Source organism: Diceros bicornis, chromosome 10, assembly GCF_020826845.1.
Source record: "Diceros bicornis minor isolate mBicDic1 chromosome 10, mDicBic1.mat.cur, whole genome shotgun sequence".
Lineage (NCBI taxonomy): Eukaryota > Metazoa > Chordata > Mammalia > Perissodactyla > Rhinocerotidae > Diceros > Diceros bicornis.
Genome location: NC_080749.1, coordinates 77,876,099 through 77,899,192, shown reverse-complemented (window position 1 = coordinate 77,899,192; position 23,094 = coordinate 77,876,099). Strand labels below are relative to the sequence as shown.

The 23,094-nt window shown below is 44.6% G+C and overlaps 1 protein-coding gene across 7 annotated transcripts in view; it reads right to left on the bottom strand.

Moving 5' to 3' along the window:
- The window catches only part of SPATS2L (spermatogenesis associated serine rich 2 like), a 166,999-nt gene continuing 143,905 nt past the window's right edge, over positions 1 to 23,094 (bottom strand). For all 7 annotated transcript variants that reach the window (XM_058549526.1, XM_058549530.1, XM_058549531.1 and 4 more), the window contains 5 exons: positions 15,217 to 15,275; positions 9,119 to 9,228; positions 6,501 to 6,603; positions 3,605 to 3,825; positions 1 to 896 (listed from right to left, as the gene is read on the bottom strand). In XM_058549526.1, the coding sequence (XP_058405509.1) occupies positions 498 to 896; positions 3,605 to 3,825; positions 6,501 to 6,603; positions 9,119 to 9,228; positions 15,217 to 15,275 (892 nt within the window). In that variant the 3' untranslated portion in view covers positions 1 to 497. The remainder of the gene's footprint in view (positions 897 to 3,604; positions 3,826 to 6,500; positions 6,604 to 9,118; positions 9,229 to 15,216; positions 15,276 to 23,094) is intronic.

The window sequence follows — 23,094 nt, the reverse complement described above, 5'->3', positions numbered from 1 at the left end:
TCAAATGCAGCATATTTTAATTTGTTTCAAATAAAGCAATATATGTATATATATTTTTTTCAGAAAAACACCAGATGTTAAATTCTACAAAAGCGCATGTGTCTTCAGCAGATCATGTTTGTCTGATCAATAATTGTTTTTCAACATCAATTAACTCTAAAGACGATCAACAGACTGACATCACTGCTACAACATCGGTCGCTACTGAGCCTCGGATCTTTAGCCATATCTTGATTTTCCTAACAAATGAGTAAATACTGCCTGGCTAAAATGCTGCAATGTCTGGATGAGAAAAAGCGTCAACAGATCAAGCAAAGCCATGGAGGTTATGAAGCAAGCTAGAGCTGATTATTAGAATTAGTAAAAATGATTAAGAGAGGATGACACAACCATACAGGGTTTGTATATTCTGATTGACTCTCTTTTGGCAGCAAATTGGGTCAGCACCTCGGGCAGGGAACCAAAACTGAGTGAAAATTGCTTTTTTCTCTCCTAGCTCAGGCCACCAACGTCACAGCTGGGACTGAGAGAACCGCGGCATCTGTGGAAACTTCTATTCTCGTGGGGCAGAGATTGCACTGTGAAACCCTAGTGACGTTACCCCGGAAAGGCCTGGCCTCCGAGTTGTCTGAAGCGTGCTGCCTTCGCCGGGGCTTTTCTGAGTGGGCTGGAGCCTCAGGGGTCTTTGTCCCCAGGGGGGCCTCTTGGTTTTTGGCGCCGCCTCCTTTGTTTTTGGGACGGAAGCCATTGTGTGGCTGTCTTCTGTGTTCATGGCGGTTGTTGCCCTTCACCATTGGATCAACTTCGTTGCCACTTCCCTGTGGCTTGGCAGACCCATTTAGCCTGTTGTTATGATACTGCGGATTAAATCTTCGTCTTTGGCTAGAAGACCCATTCTACCGAAAAAAGAAAACGAGTGTTAGATGCCAACAAACCACAGATGACATGAGTAGACGTTAGAGAAGCCAACTCTCTAAGCCACAGGTAAGCCTTTTTAAACCCCAGAAGAATATGACAACATGCAAATGAGGGCAAGCTGCTAAATCCTCAAGCTTAAAAGAATAGTGGACTGTTTTGTAAATGGAACTCCAAGAAAATTCCTCATGTTGAAAGAGAGGTTATAGAAGTATACGACAGACTATTCAAGAACCAGGCCAAATAAAACCCATAAAGTGAGCTTAAAATATAACGGAATGAAATGTAACACAGAGGCAGGGCAATGATGATTTCTCTACCATGAAAATTTCTGGGACATTCTGTATAGACTATGAATTCTCAATGTATATATATGAGGAAAAATGTTCTGTCTGTAATTCTTCATCTCTAAAGCAGTTTTTCTATTTTATTTGAAAACTAATGTCCTAGTTCAGAAATATTTATCTTGAGTAAATACAGGGACAAGGTGTATCTGGTAGATCTTGGTGGGATACAGAGGTAATGTATATTTCCATAGAGGTAATTATTTCTTTTTCTAAACTTTTTGCAGTTCTCAGCCAACAAATTTTCAAGCATCACACTGAAAAATTGTCAACCTTCAACAAATCAGCCGCTAAGAACATAAATGGACGAGAAGAAAGGAAGCAGTGGGGTAGCCGGTGTGTCACTGTGCAAGGGAGGATTTCTGAGATCCTTGAGGTCAATAGTAGCCAGCATTTACTAACTGCTCATAGGGTGCCAGGCACCGAGCAAGGTGCCATCCCATTCATCATCACCATCACCCTTTCAAAGAGTTGCTATTATGTGCTTCACTGTACAATGAGGACAGTGAACTTAAGGGATTTGCCCAAGGTCCACAGTCAGAAAATGGTGGAGCCGTTCCCATCCCACATAGTGTCTCCTGACAAGATTCATAAATAGGTTGGTACATCAACACAGACCTTTAGTGAAAATCAAACCTCTATTATCAAAATATGTAATTTTATGAGTTACAAATATATAAAGGTCTTAATTTGTGTGTTGTGACTGGATGGTCTCAGGGCAGCCCCGCCCCTGATAATTCAGGGCTCAGGGCAAGAGTGCAAAGGCAGGCCCATGTACCATATGCCTGAGGACGGCCTCTTCCTGCCTCTGGCCCCATCCACATCGTGAGGGGCCTGGCACACACAAATGTGGACCCTCCAGCCGGCACACCTAAGCTTCGTCCCCACTCCCACAAATAAGCACCTTTTGGACCCAGGGCTGTGCAAACTGGTGGTGTGGTCTGCCCTCAACATGAAGTATCCCTAGAAGTGGCCCCCCCGGAGTCTGAGAGCAGGCTTGGGGCCATGTGGGAACAGAATTTCAGGATCTTGAGTGCTGGAGCACTTTCCAGGAGGGAGAGCACAAATTCTGGTAGTCGCACACATCTCCTTGGTCTCGCGCCACTCTGCAGGGAGGGCCGTGGCTGGGCAAGGTCACAAGGGCCCTTCCTGCCTGGATCTACAGGGATCTCACTCAGATACAGAAGTATGTTTCAGCTTAAACAAACCATCGCCTGAAAGGCTTTGCTGAAAGTGACGAAACAGTGAGCTGAAAAAGTATCCACATGGATAGCATTTAGTCTGGCCGCCTTTGTCTTTAAAGAAATTGTGAAAGGGACACTCAGACTAAATTTTAGACTTAATTTTAGTATGGGGTTTAATAATGAACAAAGAACAAAAACTGTGAACATGTATTTAGACGACAAGTAAAAGTGATTTATTAGGATCTTTAACCTACGAATATATGAAATGCTCCTTGTCAAAGTGCTACTTTAAAGTTCATGAAGACATCCGGGGCCAGAGAAACACCTATTGGGGTCATTAATGAGCATCCTAAAAGACAAAGACCACAAAATCCAACAGGGCGCTTGTTAGACACCCAGCATTTTGGAATGATTAAAAAAGAGTCTCTTTGTTGGAGCTCTCTCTCTCTTAGAGATCATGGAAGGTGTCTTTATGGCATGCCCAACTTCGGTATCAGCAAATCCCAGGTCTTGTTCATTTTCTAACGATAGGGAAACCTCTCAAGGATCCAGTGGAGAAGAAGGAGAGAAGGAAGACTGGCCTTTGGACACTGGGTCTTTAGGGGTCATAGTAAATAAGAATTAATAATATCATTTTTAAATTATTCTCTTTACCAAAAGCCCAAGAGAGGAAAGAGAAGTTTGAACTAACTCTGGCCTCTTATTGATAAAGTAAACATAAGCGGGAATTAAATGCTCTGAAAAAACAAATGCCGGATTTCCTCTCACTAATAGTGTCAGAGGCCAGGTTCTGAATCTTGTTCCCACGTCTGTGAGTCCCTTCCACACGTGGAAGGCCTGAATGGTGGCACTCAAGGTCATGAGAAGAGCTGACTCATCTAGGGGGACTCTGCTAATACTGTCAGGAGAGGACGAATGCCACGTCCTCCCCCTGGGAAGGCGCCCGTGAAATGTGGACGGGATGGACCAGGGGACCCTGCTGCGGGGGTGGGCGAGTGTGTGTGTGTGTGTGTGTGTGTGTGTGTGTGTGACCCCGGGGAGCTCAGCGTCCAGCACGTGCTCTTTTCTTCCCCTGCCAACCAGTGGTTTCCCCCCAGCACCGAGCAGCAGGGTCTGCAGCACCCTTGGAGCCGGTGCAAGGCCCTCCCCAGAGCTGCCTACCTGCTTGTGAGCCGGCACGGCCTGGTGAGAGGAGTCAGCGGTGCCAGGAAGATTGCTTGCGGTTTTTGGGTTTGCTGCTTTCCCCTCGGGGGGCTTGCTGTGACTGGATGGCTTTCGGGCGAAGTTACTCTGTTTTCCGGAGGCCGAGGCGGGAGCTGTCAGCAGCGGCAGCAGGGAGCTGCAGGGCGGCCGCGGGGAGTAGCTGTTCTTTGGATGCGAAACTGCAACGAGAAAGCGCCAGGTGTCACGGCTGGGCCGCCAACACCCTGCCTCAGAAGCCCACCAGGGACAGAGACATCGGCAGGAGCTTCAGAAAAATGTCAAAAAAAGGTTTTTTTGAAAGTTGTCATTTGAAAGGGCACCTTGGCACCTGGAAACCACCAATGTTCTTCCGTGAGAATCTTCTGTGAACTGTGATTACAGCATAATCATCCACGTTGGGGGACGTTTGTAGGAAATAAGACACATCTGAGCCACTTTAATGTTATTCCCTAGGTCAGGAACTACTAAGGGCAGCGGGATAATGACATCTGGAAGCCCCCTCAGCCCTGTTCACGATGCACTCTGCCTCCTGGGTTCCTGACTGCCCCGTCCTTGCCGTCCTTGTCAGAGCCCTGGACCCCTGGGTACCAGAGAGACACAGAAGACCCAGAGGTGCGTGGAGACCTGGCCCATGAGCCACCATGTTTTCAGAGCATGGCACTGGGCTGATGCTGGGTGTTAGGAATCGTCACCTGGGTCGTGTGTATCCCCCAACCATAGGGCCAGCCTGCCAGCCCAAGAGACGCCTGGAAGCCTCTTCTACATTCCATCAGAGCTACATTATCTGGCCTTTTATCAGCCCCATTTTCTACAGCCCCACGGCCAATCTGCACCGATTCCGATGATGCTAAAGTCGCCGCAGGCTTGGCAGACAGATCCCTGGCGGGCGGCTCAGGCAGGTCTGCTCCGTGTTTATTATCCCGTTCCCGCTGGCTTGAAAGCGTGGTTTCTGATGGGATGATTCCTAGGTGATTATGCTGGGTCAGGACTGGAGGGAATCAGTTCAAGGATAAAGTCATGGCTTCCCTCTCACAGGTGACCAGAATTTGACTGCCATGCCGGATAGCAAGAATCCTAAAATTGTCACCAATTTTTAAAAGCAATTTTCTCTGCTCCCTGTGTTGGATCAGACGTAATCCTAGGGCTCTCCCAGAGGATTAGGGGTGACTATAGGGATCACAGGACATCAGAAATGGGAAGGACGGGGATGCATCTCTAGTCCCTTTGTTTTATAGGTAAGGTGTGACAGCACCTTGGGGGCTGTCCAGACATGACCAGGGGACTTCAGTGGCTCCTGTGCTCATGAGGTTCAGTTCATGAGGGTCATACTTCTGACCACTATTTCTGGTTCAGGAGCTGTGGGCTCCCCACAAACCTGAGAAGGAAAGGGCCTTTTGAGGACTCGTCTCCCACAGGGAGGCTGCCTTTCATAGGGGACAGTGGGAGTTTGGTAAGGGACACTTCCTCCCACTAGATGGCACTGGAAGTGCTCTGGAAGAAAGCAGGTGGAGCTGCATGCCCACCCCCTCAAATGGTGACAGTCACTTGGCATCGGGGTCTCGCTCATCATCAGGTGGAAGTCGAAACTGGATGGGCAGTTAAATTTCCAGCTGTGAACCAGACTGTTTGCTTTTTCAGAGATGGGGCAAAAGCTGGGCGTGAAGAATGGCAAATGGACAGATTCTTTCATAAGGGAGGAGGCATACAGAAAAAAAAGAAAATAATTTACAGGCAAAGTAGTCAGAAAATCAGATAAATTGCCTAAGATATGTGAAAAAAGATGCTTACAGCAGTGTTATTTTAATGGTGAAAAACTGGAAGCAACTATATGTCCACAATCAGGGAACTGGTTACCTCAATTATATTTAAATAGATTATCAGTAAATATATTGACATGGAAAAATGTCTACCATATATTGTGAAGTGATAAAAGCAAATTATATTACTATATATGTATGTAGTACAGGATAGTAAATTATATAGTATAATTATAATACATAATTTATACAGTAGATTATATGTGCAAAAAAAGTGTAAAGAATACACGAAAGTAATGTCATGTTCTATTTAATATAGTTCTGTAATTTTTAGACCAAGCTTATATTTTTTTATACTCAGAAAAATAAAAGTAATTTCCACTTGGAAAAAAAAGGTGCAGCCAAATCTCAATTTTTAAGCTGAGTATGAGCTGTGGATATTCCAGGTTCCTCACCAGTCCTTTCCTCCCTGTGGCCATCCTTAAAGCCATTTTCATGCTCATTCCGTCCTCCCCGGGGCGGGGCTGGAGTAGGGGAAAAAAGTATCAGCCAATTTTGTTGCACAGTAGCTGCTCTAATTAAGGCTTAACAGCAAACAAGATGAAAGCTAGTGGCTGAAGTGAAGTCTCTCATTATCTGCAGACGTCACTCAGCGCAGAGACCCAGGGAGAGGCCCAGAGCACTGCTGAGCAGCACACACAACAGCCAGGCCCTTCAAAACAACAGCCGATTGTTCCCGGTCTTCCCGGGAAGACTCTCTCTCCGTGAACAGGGCTCTGTAGAAGCAGGCTATTTGAAATCAGAGAGGCAGTTTCTCTGGCAGTGCTTAAGAAAAGTTTGCAAAAGATATAAACTAGTTGACCTGTTCCGTTCCGCTTAATAAATCCTGGGGATTTACTGATGGGCAGTGGCATTTGAAGACTCTAAGTTCAAATCGTGACATTTCTAGCGACTTGTGTCATGACCCTAGATCATTAAATCTCTTTAGACCTCACTTGAGCCCCCCCGGGGCACCGCACACCTGACATTTCCCATATCAACTCCAGACAGCACCAGGCGTACTCACACAGAATTATTTACAAGTTTGCAAAACTCACTTTCTCCGCAGAGCATGATTTGGGCCTTTAGCTGTTCAATGTCACAGGAGAATCGGGCAGCTTTCCCGAGCTCTTCATCATATTTACGCTCGCTGACAAAGTGCTGGAGGAAAGAGAAGTAAAACAGGAGCCCCACAGTTACAGAAATGATCGAGGCACACTGCAGATTCATTCACTCTGCTCTCCGCCCTCTGACGGTGTGAACCAGGTGGGGAGTGTGCCAGCTCGGTCACTGTGAGGCCCACTAAATCAGGCTTGGTCCTGACCTGCCTAAAGCATGATCACCTTCTTGTTCTGGGAATACGTGTGGGTCCTGTCTTTCCTCTGCCCGGGCTGTGATACAGTCAAATTGGGTGTCTGGACTCATCTCTTTAACCCTTGGCATCCCTCGCCCTCCTACTAACACTTCACAGCCTGCTGCAGTTTTCTGGGTGGCATTCCAGCAGGGTCTTCCTACTTTGGCCAATCGTATTAACCCTCAAGAGAAAACATGTCATCCTTCCTACACATCCATCTCTATTTTAATAGGGAACCAGGAAGTTCCAAAGCCTTTAGTATCTAGAAAACATTATCTTGAATGGTGGAATTTCAAGTGCTATTAAAGGAAGTGGAAAAGAGATTATTTTTCAATTCCTTTAAAATTAAGATCTATGTGTAGATGACAGAGTGAGAAATACAGAAATAACTATGACTCAGTCCCACCTTGAGTTTACCAGGGAGTTTACCACATGGCAAGGGAAACGGATACCACTAAATACAACCTAAGGTGCTTTAGGATTATACAAGAGGAAAAATTATTTCCTACTGAGGGGAATGGGAAAGAGTTATGTAAGAGGAAGCATTTGAGCTGGAACATTAAAAAAATTTATTAAACCCTTGTTTGGCCAGACATGGGCCAAATTCTTCACAGATAATCTCATTTTCATTTGATCATATTATTATGAAGTCAGTACCATTATTATCTCTATTTTACAGAGGGGAAATCAAAGTTCTAAGAATCTAAGAGAATATGTAATTTATCCAAGGTTGCAGGAGCTAGACTGTTTGACCCCAAAGCCTGTGCTATAAACCATTTTATGTTGAGTAGGATTTTGATTGGCAGAAATGAAACTTGGCAGATGAGTAGATTTCAATAGACCAGAAGCTGGCAACTTCATACTCCTAACTTCATGTTCTAACAAGAGGAAGATGGAAGTTGGGATATATATACTGGAGTCCAGTGTGGGTTTTATTCCGAGGGGAAGGGGAGACCATATTGGGGGAGACCAGATCTGCTTTGGGGATATAAGTCTGGTCTTAGGGTGGATGACCAGGCTGGAGGGAGGCAGCAGAGGCAGAAAGACTAGTTAGGAGGCCATGGCAACTGACTGGGTGGGAGGCAACAAAGTCCAGAAGAGAAAGTGAGAAGGGAAAGACCTCCAGAGCTTCTCAGTACCCTCAAGGGAGGTCCTCATCCCCCTGGGGCTCCTTTTCACGCCTAACCAGGACGGAAGGGACCAAAAAGTCACTTGCCACTTTCTACCATACCCAACCAGTTTTATGCCCAGACGAGCAGGCAATCCTACTCATAAAGCTAGCAGCAACTGTGTCTTCAAAGTACTCTAGATCCCAAGAAGTGGGTCAGAAGCTGGAATGCATGTGCATGTGTGGTGTGTTCAGTATACTGGAGATAAAGAGGAGATAGGGGCAACTTATAAACTGTAACTTCCTATTTTGCTGTAGATACTAGTTTGTGCCTTTCTGATAGCCATTTCTCCTTCTGGTAACTGTACCCCAATGCAGTTTTGAAGCTCCAGCGTCTTGGTGGGTCTGTCAATCAAGATCTCTCTTGGCCAAATGGTGGATGTGACCCAAGTGGAGGCCAATCAGAATCTCTCTTTGGGATTTGAATCAAGTGTGGTGGCCAAAGGCTGACGGTGTCTAGAGGTCATTCACTCTGATGGTGCCCTGAAGAGTGTCTGAGAATGACTGCCTATGTTACCCCCGTGGCCGCCCGGGTTTCTGCCTAATTGTAGCTGGGAGTCTTCAGATCCTACTTGGCTTTGGTGACCTACACTCATATTCTTGCAAATTCTACTTGTTCTTGAGGTTGGCCAGGCTCACTTTCTGTTGCTTGCAACTGAAGAAGTCTAATAAATACATATTTGTGGGTGGTCTTCTTAATAAAAGGGCAAATAAGCTAGGAAAAGATATACGAAAGCAGTCTCTACATATTGGAGACTTACACTAAGTCTTCACTTGCACTAAGTTCACACTTACTGTGTGTTCACACGTGTGTGTTTATATTCATACACATAAATTACCTATGGTGAAAAGAATATCCCTCATCCCAGCTATAATTTGTAGTTGAATACATTTTATTTAGGTCAGTCTCCACTGACTAAGAAAACAGCTTGTACTTCTCCTCTGCATTAATCTATCCCTTCAAATGGCAGTGTACTTAAATAGAGTGACTAGATGACTTTGCAGCCTTCCATATTCTCTAGTGCAACCTTGTGAAAGAGAGCTGCGTGTATGATGTTAGATCCTCAGGGAGCAGCACTCTGTGGATGCAAAACAAACATAATGAGGATCAGATCTCTGGCCCAGGGTTCAGGCTGTAATGTTTTAGAACTGACCTTAATTTCTGCCCTGAGTTCTGCCAGCTGCATCTCTGCCATCTGACTGGCTAGATCAGTAAGTCTCTTTAGTTCTTCTGCTTTCTTCTGACGAGCAGTCAGGATTTCCACTGCCAAATAAGAAGGAATAATACGTTAGGGCCAGCGATTTGAACATATTATATGACTTAGTTTCTGGAATCAGTTCTCCCTCTACAGAGTGATGGCCTTGTTGGGCCAAGACGATGTATTCTGAGTTGGTGAGTGAGGTGGCTTTGCCCTTGGTGCTCATTACCAACCACCCATTTCCGGATGTCCTTATCCACCAATCCCCAAACCAAACATATCTTTTCTGATTCACTGAACACCCACAATCTTCTTCTTCATTTTCCTCACTGGCATCTGATCTCACTTACTTCATTTAGACTTTTAAATTTGTGCATTACCCAGAACAGCTAGCTCCAAAAAAAGACACTTATTAAAATCCTATCTGAATGATACTGCAAAGATAGGGAGTCCATTACGCAAAACCCATTCTTCTGTATGTGCTGTACTATTAAATGCTAACAGCATCAGACCTCTGAACTTTAACACATATTCATTTAGGGCAACTAGCTGTATTATTGGAATGTGACAAAAATTTTTACTTTATTAGCTTTCTGTGAGCTAAAAAAATGCCAACGCTTTTGATACTCTGCAGATATGTTTCTATTTTGCAACCAGAGGGAAGATCCAGACCAGAGTGTCTCGTCTTTGTTCTAAGTGTGCCCAGTGGAAACATTTCAAGGGTGAGTAAAAGCCCATGTGAACTGGATTCGTGTGCACTCTTTAGCATCTGCACATGCAGAGAAGACACATGGGAGTTCTCTGGCGCCACATTTCACACACTGTCAGATGAACTAAAGGTTCAAGGAGATGCAGTAGCCATAGGTTAATATGTGTGTGTGCGCGCGAGTATTTCCCAAAAGATCATGGAGCTCAAAAGCAATGCATACAAACACATCGGGTGAGATTTAAATATGAAGTTTGATCTTCCAACAGATAGACTTATAGTTCTCTAATTCAATCACATATGAATTGCCTTCATTTCTTTTGGACAAGCATTTTGAGTTATAACAAAAGAGAAGTCCATCCAACTAAGAAGATATGCACGTCAAATTCATATTCCACTCTTGCCTGAACAAGAGTCCGCTGCTTCATTAGACCAGATTCACAGCACACATGCAGAGCCGAACAATGAGACTTCTGATTTTAAGAGTTCTTAATTTATAAATGTCAAAACAGTCACCTCAAAAACCCAAAAGGAAGTTCAGAAGCATTCAAGAATTAAGATTTGCTACAAACCATAAACCATTCTTCCGACTGAGAAACATTATCTTTTTATGCTGACCAATGTTGAGATGTCAATACGATAACTAATCTGTAACTTATAAAGCCTAATCATCTGCCAAAGGATGCTAATCCTGCTTTGATTATTTACGAGGACTCCCCTGCCTCCCATGTACAATATCACATAGCTGGGCAGAGGCTGACCTGGGCCTAGCGGTCTTTCAGAATTCAGAGGAACTGGTGAAAAACTTGTCCTCACGATGGGAGTGAAAGGAATTCTCATCTGAAGGTAGCCACCGTATTACTGAATGATGTCCCAGTTACCGAGTCAGACCAGAGGCCACAAAAAGGTGGCCCACTACCACTTTTGGCCACAGAGTAGATACGTTTTATTTGGTCCACACATCACTTTTACAAATTAATTGCCTACATTTGAAAATTAGGAGATTTCTATTTGAAAGCTGGATTTCTGGCTTCTCTTAAAATACTGGAATTTCTGGCCACAGCTGGCAGCATTCCCACATGGCAAGAACTGGCTAGAGCTGAGGAGTTGTTGCCCTTTTCAGATAGAGCATGGCACCCAGTGTGCCACGGTCATGCCCTGCCCTGCTCAGTGCATCAATGTCATCTGCCTGGCCCCCGTAGACATCCCCAATCACGGCAGAGACTGCAATGTAGTTCTTTGTGTCCACAACACCTGGGGCCTGGTACACAGTGGGTGCCTAATATGTTAGCTGAATGAAGGACTGAATGAGTGACTCAGTCCATTACTGAAGAGGAATACTCAGAGAAGGATGGAAGTTCCTTTTCTACAGGGGCCACTTAAGAATGTCTAGGACTCATATCTTTGATTGATTGTTTGTTTGCCACTACAATTCAACATATGGATGGGACTAAAGACTGGAGCATGAGAAAACAATTGGGAGCAGGACGATGAAACGAGGTGGTCTCCTCCGGCAAAGATGAAGAAATTCGGAAGGCCCAGACTTGATGAGCAGACAGCAAAGGGTCAGCAGCCCCTGAGCGACTGCACCATTACACAGCTCTGACTTTTCTTAATGGATCATTTATGGGACTGGTGACAATTAGGGATAATTGTTCTTTTTGATTAAGTAGAACTTGGGCATTCACACCAAACAAAAGGTTTTGTAGAAATAGATATAAATGGGCCCTAAAATAGGAATGCAGGTGCAAGATCACCAATAAATTCTGAGTTTACATTCAGGCAAATGTGCATGGAAATGAATACTTCACATCAGCAAGTGTTGGAATGAGCTTTAACATATAGTCTCATTAACATTTCAAAGCCTTTCATTATGAAAAAAGCCTTAAAACTTGAGATCTAAAGCCAATATGCTTTGGAGGGCGGCAAGATTTTCACCTCAGAAACATCAATCACACAAACTAAAAGCAGAAACAAAACCAGATCAGATCCTCAAATCTACACTGGAATACTAAGTATGTTTTGAAAGCACCACCCTTGTGGAAATCTGTAGAGGGAGACAGCTCCATACAGCTTTAGATTTTCGCTGCCTCCAGGACTTGATTAATACTATTTAGGTACTTTCATAAACAGTATCTGGAATGCTGAAATCCATTTTCTCAACGGGATTTATATATTCCTTCAAGTTTTTGGAACACATTGGAAGCTTGTTCTTATTGCTTGAACCATGGAAGGCTTTAGGGCTTCTCAAATAATACTCCTTAGCAGAGGGGTACCTGAAATCCTGGGGGCCAGCAGCTGGGGCAGAAGCAGCTCTTCGAGCACAAAGATTCTTTGAAATCCTTTTTATTCCTTAAAAATTCTCGTGAATTTTGCATTTTACTTCATAATATATCTGTGTTTCTGTTAATATAAAGTCATGTTTTCTTCCCATCTCTCTAGTAAATTTGACACTCCAAGAACACGCCTATCTAGGCCTTCAATTCCCTGGGTTTGCAGACAAAGTTTGAGACCATTCACTACAACATGCTGAGTTTCTTCATCCATCGAGTATAATAATCATACACACCTTGTAGGAGTTATTGTGGAACTAAATGAAATAACCTAGGTGAAGGGTTTAGTATAGTACACTCAAAAATGCTAACTACAAATATCATTAATAAAGTGAGATATATTCATCCAGAACATACTTCTTTTTGCAATTACTAATATTGGATCCCACAGCCCAGAGACCCTGAATTAATGACAGTAATTCATTTAACAAATATTATGAGACACCTACAGTCTTCTCAGCATTGTATTAGGTGCCATGAGGGACAGAGGAGCTTATGTTATAATTGAGGAAATATGGTTTATAACATGTGCAGGAAATGGGAACTGTGGAATATACTCGGGACAATAGATGAGCAAGCTCAAGATGGTTGTGAAGACAGCTCAGTTCTTAGTGGGGAAGTTCAGTGGTTCCTTCATCTGTGGAGAAGACACATAGTTGACACACATGTCACCTGAGACATGTCGCAGAACCCCTCTGACCTCCATTTTCTGCCTGTCAGATGAGGGGCTGGACTAACCTCTTTACTAATAAGCACCTTTCCCTCTTATACACATACTGTGTCGGCAGTGTGCTGAGTGCCTGGCACGGATTTCCTCCTTTTATCTTTACAATAACTATTTGAGATAGAAGCCATTCTTCTTCCTCTTTTCTGATAAGTAACCTCAGACTTTGAGAAGTTAATAAAATGGCTCAAGGTCACACAGCCAGTAAATGGGTGGATCTTGGATTTGAACTCGGTTCTGCTTGCCTCCAATGCGTGCGAATTGGCTTCCCCAGGGCTCTGGGCAGTTCTGAACCCAGGAGCTGCAGCACCAGTTCCTGAAGGTCGGTGAACCTTGCCAGCCAGTCGTAGCTGTTCCCACTAGCCTGGACGCCCCATGAGTGACGGCCCCACTCTGTGCTATTTATCCCAGTCCCTAACAGGGCAGAGCGCAGGAGGAAGCACGCAGTACCTGTTTATTGACTGAGCCTTAAAAATGGGGATGCTGTCCAGAGACGCTCCAAACTCCACAGGCCTTGGCTCCTAGTATTATTGTCCCAAGAAGAAGAATGAGCACATGAAATCTGAGGCCTTTTGTTAACCTCTTAGAAAGTGATGTGCTAGGAATTTTCTATTTTGGGGCTAGAGAAACATTTGTGTCCATGTTGGCTGTTAGTGTTTTTATCAATAGGACATGAAACTAAAAAGAAAAAATAAGGTAAACCTGAGAAATGGAAAATCCTAAGCCATGTGGTAATCTACTTTTACTGAAATCAACAAATTTCATAAGAATAAAATAATTTCACAATCAAAGGGATTGTGTAACTACCTAAATATTCCACGGCTTAACCCTGGATCACATTTAGTTATTTAATAAAACCTGCTGTATTTTAGATTCTAAAATGTTGTTTACAATTATTTAGAAAAATTATGTAACAAAACTAATGATAGCTATTTTCCATAAAGTGACTATTGAATCATGGCCAAGGGCCAGGCAAGAAAAATAGAAAAAGAATGAAGAATCTGGTCTGAGCCTTCATTCTGGTAAAATGAAAGGCACTGCAGTCAAAGGTGAAGGAATTTAGCTGAAACCTGGTTGGGGGTGCAGACTACCATTTATCCAGTTCACCAGATAAAATTTGGGTAAGGATGAAGAATTTAAAATGCCCGGGAGATAAGGATTGTGAAACTAAATCCCAGCTGAAACACAGGATTTTAGGGTTCCCATTAACACAGCCGACTGAATTCAGTAGTAAGAGAGGGCTCAGCATGCCCACTGTGGCCTGGTGTTGAGTCTAGCTGAGCAATCTGGTCTCTGCTGAAATTTCCAACCCACGAAACTCAGCCCATTGGAGGTGGTAGACCTGCCCTACTGGCTGTGGAGGAGCTTTACAACAGTGGAAAGCTTTAGAAGGAAGTAGAAAATCAAACCCAGAGTGCTAATATTTTGTGTTAAATTTAGGAAAAGTTTTGCCATGATCAAGATCATCCGAGTGTGTTCATTATTTAAACAGAGTATTTGGTGCATTAAGCAGCCTCACTTGTGATTTAACTTAAAACATGTAATTGATTTTCCTTTGAGATGTTAAGTTGGCAGGTGTCAGCAAATCTGACTAAGTTTGTAAACAGAATTGCAGTGTTTTAAGGAAACTTCATTTAGCACATCTCGGAGTTTGAATTATTAATCGTATAAGAGTCACTTAAAAGCTCGGAATACTTTGCCCATTATGTTTGTGAGTTTGCTTCGTCAGGCATCTGAAGCACTCGAAAACAATCGGAGAGATTAAATTTATAAATGTAATTCAAAATGTTGAGGGAGACTTAAGTAAATTTCAAACGAGACTGATTTTTTAGGGGAATTTAATTTGTTAAACTTGAGTTAGTTGCACCTAAGAAAGAACACGTAGAGAGGATTGTGTAAGCAGTATAGCAAGATTTCTAAGTTGTGAAGGCTTAAAAACTGATGTTTTAAAATTTAATACTAAATTCAATGTCATTTTAAACCCAGTCAAACTGTAAGTGGTCCTTTATCTGCACAAAAGTCCCCATGGACTTTAAATAACCCAGTGACGCCTGTGATTTGCCGAGCGCCTATTCTGTGTGGGGCTCAGTGGGCGCTGCTGCTCTGTTTTTCTGCCACAGGAGGTGACTGAGTTTCCAGGGCTCAGTGACTTGCCTAAGGTTACAGAGCTCATGATCCAGGATTCCAGCGTGAATGTGAGGACCCCGCTCAGAATCCATATCACCATCAGTCGCCCTGTGGATGGCTTCTGACTGGGGGCTCCTAATCAAACCACCATGTGTCTACTTACTGGCTTCTTCTTTAACTTTATCCATTTCTGCCATTAATGAAACTTCTTTGTCAATGATGCTGGGGGAAACAAAACAAAAACAAAAGCAAAGAATGCTTAATTGAAGATAAACTTTTAATAAGCAATGGAAGTAAAAGAAAAATTATTTTCATTAAACAAAGTACAAAATTACCATAAATATTTCTATGTTACAATGCCAGCAGCACACTCTGCCTTTCCAAAAATGAGGCCACATGGAAGGGATGCTCCCAAGCATTACACAGTGACATCTGCTGATTAAATCATTGTCAGCAAATCTAAAAAAAAAGCCTTTTCAGACTTTCAGAATTGTGCTGCTTTGAATTTAAATTTGGGAGTATTTTTGCCCTATGAATTCCAAAGTTCCAATACAATATAATAAGTACACGAAAAGCTGCCACTCAGGTTATCAAGGCCTGTAGTTCTCAAATGACTCCGTGCTGGGAGGGAGGGAGGGAGGGAGGGAGGTGGGCCCAATTCTGGTGCAGATGGTCCTGGGACCTGCTCTGAGAATCATGATCTGGGTCATCTGTCCACAAGCTCCATCATGAGTCTGTGCCTTCTCATTGCCCCAAATAAGCATTTCAAGGTTCAAATGAACTTTTTTCCATTATATTTAATTTTTGGTTAGTCCTTTGAAACGGTATTACCTGCATAAAGCAAATGATTATCTGTCCAAAAGTTCATTTCTCTCCCATCCAGACTCCTACTTCCCCTCTCAGACGCAACGCATAATCAGAAATCCCTTACACATCCTTTCACAGATTTTTATGTATATACAAGCATAGAGGTCAGATGTTTTTTATTTTCATTTCAACTATAAATATTTCAATATATACCTCTTAAAAGATGAGGGCTTTTGGGGAATATAACCATAGTATTACTATAATACCTAAAAAGATTAACAATAATTTAATGTTAGCAGATATCTACTCAGTATTGAAATTTCTGTCCCATTTTTTTAACAGTTTGTTTGAACCAGGATCTAACTAAGGCCTGTTCATTGCAATTGGCTGATTGTCTCTTAAAAATCTGTTTTAATTTATAGATTCCCTCTATCTCTCTTTTTTTTCTCCTTTGTAATTCTTTGTTGAAGAAACCAAGTTGTTCGTTCTGTAGAATTCTCCAAGGTCTGAATTTTACTGACTGCATCTCCATGGTATTAACACATTCTTTTATATTTCCTATAAATTTGTTATGAGATATAGAAATTTGATTAGATTCAGATTTGTTTTTTATTTCAGGAGCAATACTTTATGTTAGATACTTCTACCAGCAGATACATAATGACACAACACACTCATAAATATTCCTCCTGAAAAAAAAAATAAAACCTGAATATATTCAAATTTCTATAACATAACAAATTTATAGGAAATACAAAGGACATCTCTATTTTTTATGGTATTAGCAGCCACTGATGATCATTGCCTAGATCAATGGGGTTTGAAAAATGGGGATATTCAAATTCAAAATCATTCCTTCTTCATTTATATACTAGAAATCTTCCATAAAGAGAAGCTTTCTCTTATCAACTATTTGGGTTACCATGGAGTACAGTTTAGGTAAGGTAGGATAAATGCTTGGCACTTTCTTTTTATTTATCAGTTTTCAAAATGACAGTTGGTTCCTTAGCATCCCCCAACAGTAACCAGGGAGAATTCTGTGTGCTCTAATTATGAACTCGTATTTAATGTGCCTCAATACACTGCAGTTATCATCGTTATTACTACTCAGATTGTTCTAGCAGAGGTACGTTTTTTTTTTTTTCCTCCATCAGATGTACTTTTAAAACTCAAAGTGTGTTGAAAACTTATTTCCTCTTAAGAGGAAATATTTTGTAATACATGTCAAGGTCAGAAGTGGTTCCTGGGATACATCTATAGGAGTTTGGGGCTCCTCATCCAGATGATGTGATGTAAACACCTGAAGGGGAAGGACTGTGTGCTGAGGAGCTCAGCTCCTTCAGCCAGGAAATCCTAGTGGGAAGAACTGACGTGGTCAGTGAATGGCAAATTCTCCGGTGCTGGGCTCTAAGCCCAATCCATTAAGTGTAGACATCAGCTGTCCCCATGACGCATATAGCTTAAGGTCACGGGACATGATCATTTTGGTGTAACCAGCATATCAGGATACCTGTACCTTATTTATTGATGTTATATGGGTATGATGTTAATGTATTTTAAAAATAGGAAATACAGAAAGGTGTGTGGTGGGGAGGAGGTCTTTATTCCATCTCTGTCTAACTCACTCAGTTCCCCTCCCTGGAGGCCTGCACTGTTACCAGCTTCTCGTGTTTCTTTCCAGAGATGATCTATTAATAAACGAGCACATATTTGCTAATTGTATGAAATCCTGGGTTAAGTCAATAGGCTTGTGCTCCTATGATTGGGAGGTATATTTAGCTTCTCTGTCAAGTTCACAAATGTAGCCACAATAGATGCCAAGCGATTTTTTGTTTTTGTTTTCAACGACCCTCTTAGAGGGGACAGTTGTGAGTTAGTGTAGGAAAACAAGGCTAATGGATAAGCCATTAGGGAGATAAGGTGACAACCTTAGAGATCTGGAGTCAGGAGCCCCAATTACAGCAACATGGTTAAGCTACTCTGCCTGGGAAACCGTTTGGAATTTTTATCCCCTATAGACAGGAAGGCGAGAAGAGGGAGAGAGGAGTCAGCGAGAAGGCTGGGAGCTGTGGAGGGGAAGAGCCTGGGAGAAATCGCCAGTGGTGGGGCAGGCAGAAGACCCGCCAGGAGCCAGCAGGTCTGATGTGCTGTTGCAGGTGCATGCAGGAGGCGTGTAATGGGGGCCTCGTTTGCTCGGGATGTCCGGATCCTCACTGCTCGGGGTGGGAATGGTCTGCATGCAGGTGCGCACACACGATGCTGGGGAAGCGGCTGGGTTTCACCTTTGGGTCTGTGCAGGGCTGAACAGACAGGAAGAGGCCACAGCCTGAAGGCTGAGTGAGCGTGAGGATGTTAAACCCCACCCCCACTCCCACCCCCAGAACTGGCCGCCCCCAAATTTGAGAGAGGGCTTTCGCTTCCACAGGACCTGGACCAGGAGTCCAGGACAACTTCTTTGCAACTAAGAGGCTGGGAGACTCCAGCTGACCTGTGGGCTCCAGGCCACATGAGACCTGCAGGTAACCTGTGCTCCATCCTCTTCACCAATGGAGCGAGCAGGCTGCACAGGTTTGGGACGGTGGTGCGGGAATATGCCACACAGAGCTCTAGAAAGGGGGAGACTAACAAAACATTCCTCCATTGGACAAATACTTGCTGAGTGCCTGCCATGTGCCAGGCAAGGGTGTTGGGGCTGGGAATACAGCTGTGGATCAAAAAAAAAAAAGAGATTCCTGCCATCCCTGTGGAGCCTACACTCCTTTAGGGAGAGCTGAGAGGAAGAAGGTGAGAGGACCTGCTGAACTTACGGGGGAAATAGCAAAGAACAGACAGAGGAAAGAAATGATGACGACAGGAAGACAAAATTAGGATTCTCCCACCCTCAGTCAACTGGACTTCTAATTCGTCTCCAGGATTTGAGAGCATGCAAGGTACACAACTAAAGACGCGACATGTGCATGATACAAGATCAGGGGTCTTGAGATTTCCAGTGGCGGGGAGAGGAGCCAACTGCAGTGGGGGCGCCGGGACAGCCTCACATGGTCCCCCAACCCCCTCAGTCCCCAACCAAGGCCACAGACCCTGCAGGCTGGGAACCCGGCAGCCTGTGTGTGTTGGGTGGGGAGGATGTTGTAGGAAGGGGCCTTAGCTAAATTCTTTACCAGACACAAGATAAAGGTAAAATTTTTCTTGATTAATTTGTTAACATAATAGTGTGCTCGGAGGGTTTACAAGATGGACATTCGGGGTGTAATACACATCCCCAAGTCCAACACGTATTAAACAAAGCTGGGTATTCATACAGTGGTTAGTTCAGGCCTTCTGGCCTAGCCAACAGGAGGGATGAAACTTATACACAATAAATTATTAATGTGCTTAATGCCCACTGGAGGATGTGAAAAAGCCTGTGAACCTGGCATCAAACCATGCTTCCATTCCTCTGGGTGTTTCAATAGAAGATTGTCCTCCAGCGTCTCAGTAATTCAAGCACTTCTGTGTGTGACTGCTCTCAAAGCTTGTGCGCGCGCACAAAGGTGAGCCAGGGAGTCGCTGCTGAGTCAGGACCCGGCTCAGAACTGATGAACGGAATGCCCACCAGGAGCAGGCGCGGCCTGAGGCAGCGCCCCCTGAACCGCCCTCAGGAATCTCACTGAGGTGCACTTTTGGGTTTCCCTGGCTCTTGCTTCCAAGGCAGCAGGCTTGTGGAAGGGAAGAACACTGTGGGAAGGGGATGCAGAGGGGGAGGAGGGGGAAGTAGCGGAGGCCAGCCTGTCCTCTGACAGGCTGTCAGACAGCGAGGAGCCAGCACCACAGCAAGCTGAGAGCCAGACCAAAGGAAGGGTCAAAGAGGACAGATCATGGCTAAAGCCTTCCAAATGCCCCCAGGGCCTGGTGTCACATCCAGCTTCAGGAGGATTTCCATCAGTGCCATCTGCAAGTCCTGCTGAGTCTCCTTAGAGGGGCCAGGATGAGGACGGCGACACTGCCGTGCTGCCCGAACAAGACCGCTCTGCAGGCTGGACAAGGATAGAAGGTGCTGGGCAAAACCCTGGGACGGAGGTACCAGACACGGAGGGCAGGAGGCAGTGTCTTTGAGAGGAATGACATCAGAGAGTTGACGAGTCACAGAAAAAATCAGTGTCACGGACCACATTCCTACTGGGGAAGCAGAAAGGTCACACGCTTGCTTTCAAGGTACACCTGTGTAGACAGATACCAGCCCTGAGTTGCCTCAAAATGACAGCTTATCACACCTAACACACCCCGAGTGCTCCCTGTGGGCTAGGCACATCAGGTAGAGCCCCAGCGCCGTCCTGGAGTGATCTCGTTTACGCTTCGCAACACCCCAGAAGGTATGAGCTCTGCTCTCTCCTCACCCCAGGGGCTTGCCGTGTGCCCTTCCCCCTGCTGGGAGACAACTCTCCTCCCCAGCCCTGTCTTTCTTCCCCTCATTAACTCTGAGTCCTCCTTGAGGTCTCTGCTTAATCGTCACTTCAGGGAAGCTCTGACTGAGTGTTAGAAGCCTCTGCTTCCCTTTATGATCTTAGGCATCATGGGCTACTTGACAAAGGCTGCTCGATAGCGGTGCATGTGAGGGAAGACAACAGTCGTTCTTCCACAGCATAGCAATAACAAAACGTCGTAACTGGCGCATCACAGTGCTTGCATACAAGTCATGCTTACGAGGAAATTTACAGAATTTTTGTCACTGACGGAATCTAATCATTTGAGACATAAGCTTTTAAATAAAAGTGCAAAGATATTCACCAAACCACACAGGGTTTGGCTCAGAATCAAAACAGGTAGTTGATGATTCTGTTTGCAAATTGGGGCGATGACAACTGATTGAAATTTTTGTTTTCCCCCACAAATCACCTGCAATTCTAGGTTTTGAATAGTTTTGCTTTTCAACAGTGGTCCTCCATACTGGACAGAAACGCAGACCTCTTTAATTGGCTTTTCACTGACCCTAAAAGTTCTCTGGATGACTGGATCGAGTCCTCCGGGGGACACCAGACTTAAGACACATGGACCATGCTCTACGTAAACCGAGCTCACATAAAACCCCTGCTGCCCTCGCGTGTTTCCGGTGTGCCCTTTATCCCTCCAAAAACGCATCTTCTCATTTTATCTAAACTGTCTGGATAGTAAAACTTTATTCTGTTGCCATAAAAAAGCTCTTATTATTAAAGCAGTAAGGTGTAAGGAGAAGGAGATTACCACGGCAAAGCCTTTATGGTTTATTATATAGTTAATCACAGAGACAAAATGTCATTTTATAAAAATGTTTCCACTGTCTTGATTCCTTTCTACGGAGGACTAATAACAACAATAAGAAAAGGAATCAGAAAGGCACTTGAGCAGGAATAGATGCATCATTTTCTGCTCTGTGAAAGAGTTTTCTTTAAATTTGGAGACTAAGATGTGGGGTGATAAGACTGCTTCATCTGTGGGTCAGATGAGCCGCGTCAGGCCTACAGTTCTTCATAAATAAACACGCCGCGATAGGGAGGAGCCGCAGGACGGCCAGTGGTTGAGAAGCTGGAGAGCAGAACCTCTGGTGGGTACTGAGGAATGAAGGCAGAATTTCAAAGGAAATTTCAAGAAATCAATCTGCAGCAGCAGCCAGAGGTGGAGGTCAAAGAGTTACACCCAGGCCACCTTTCATCTCATACGTTTGCTTCGGGGAGGCTGCCGTGAGAGAAACTGCCGGGACCATCTGATCCCAGACAGTTCTGCTTCAGAACCTTCTTGTGGATGAAGGGCTTCAGCTCAGTGCCGAGCAGAAGAGAGCAGGCGGAGAGCCGGGCAAGGATACAGAGGCTGGAGCAGGGCCCGGCAGGACCAGCACGCTGAAGAACAGTCTCCTGTTCCCCAGCCCCATCAGAGAGAGGGAAGGTGGAAATTGCTGGGGAAAAGGGATCCTAAGGAATGCTCAGGTGGTGTCTCCGCTTTTCGGGCCTGTATCAAATAGCATAAAGCATGCAAGTGAGTGATAAGCCGTAAAGGCAGACTTCCCGTATGAAGAATTTCTATTTCTTTCACTAAAGAGAAAGAGTAATGTAGAAACACTTCCCCCACCGTGGGCTCCGTTCCTTACTACTGCAGCAGGAGTAAGAACTGTGAAGGCCCAGAGCAATGCCAGCTGAGCTCCTGGCAGCGCCCAGTGGCCACTCTGTGGGCCCTGAGCCAACAGCTAGTGCTGATGGAAGAGGCCGCCTGTGCTGCCCCGAGTTTAGGCTTCTGTGTCCCTTCCCCGGGGTGAGAGGATTTGCCCATCAGGTGAAGGGCAGAAAACTCCCTTTATACATTTAAGGCGCACTGTACTGTTACCATGGGACCATTCCAGTCCAGCTCCCCAAGTATGACCAGGAACTCTTGGGCCCAGGGCAAAACTAGTCAGGGGTTTCAGCCCTCCCATTTCTCAGCTATTGCTGCTGTCAACAAGGCTTCTGTCCTCAGCCTGATGGGCACAAATGCAGCAAGACCCTGTGTGGTTCTCTGTTCCTAGGGTCAGGAGGACTGGCAGCTCTAACACTTACGACAGGGGAGAGAAAATGGCACCCACGCTCACGCATGGTGCCAACTCCCCAGTCCTCCTCTCTCTGCTCTGCTTCCTGAGGGGAGCAGAATACACCATCCCAAATATGGCACTCTGGCATATTGATTATTGTGAGCTGTAGGCACTGGGAAAACAGCAAACATGGGGAGAGCTTTCTCTGACCTCCCTCATCTGTCTAAAGACACATCCTCCAAAACGAACTCACTTGTCCTGAAACTTCTCCCTGGGAGTTTCGTCAACCAGAGAAGACTGACTCTTGTCACAGGAGAGGAGACTGGAAGTCGACACCACACCCAGACACACTTTGTCACAAACTGTCATTCCTCTGTCTATTCTTCTAAGGTCCCTTTCATCTTTCCTAAAAATCATTTCCTCTCCCCTAAGAGGCTTATGTCCCCCGCCCCTCCCCTATTAAGAGGGTATGTAATCCTGATTTCTAAGCCACCCTGGGAGTTCCTCATTGTTCCCTGGGTCTCTCCCATGTATACCTGAGGTATGCATGTTAATCAACTTCTGTTTGTTTGTCTCTTTTAACTTGTCTTTTGTTATAGGGGGTCTCAGCCAAGAACTCAGAATGGTAGAGGGAAGATTATTTCACCTCCCCTGCATCCCCATACTGTCCCCCTCCACATCCTGTCTGCTGGGAACTGGGATCACCACTCCCCCAGCTTC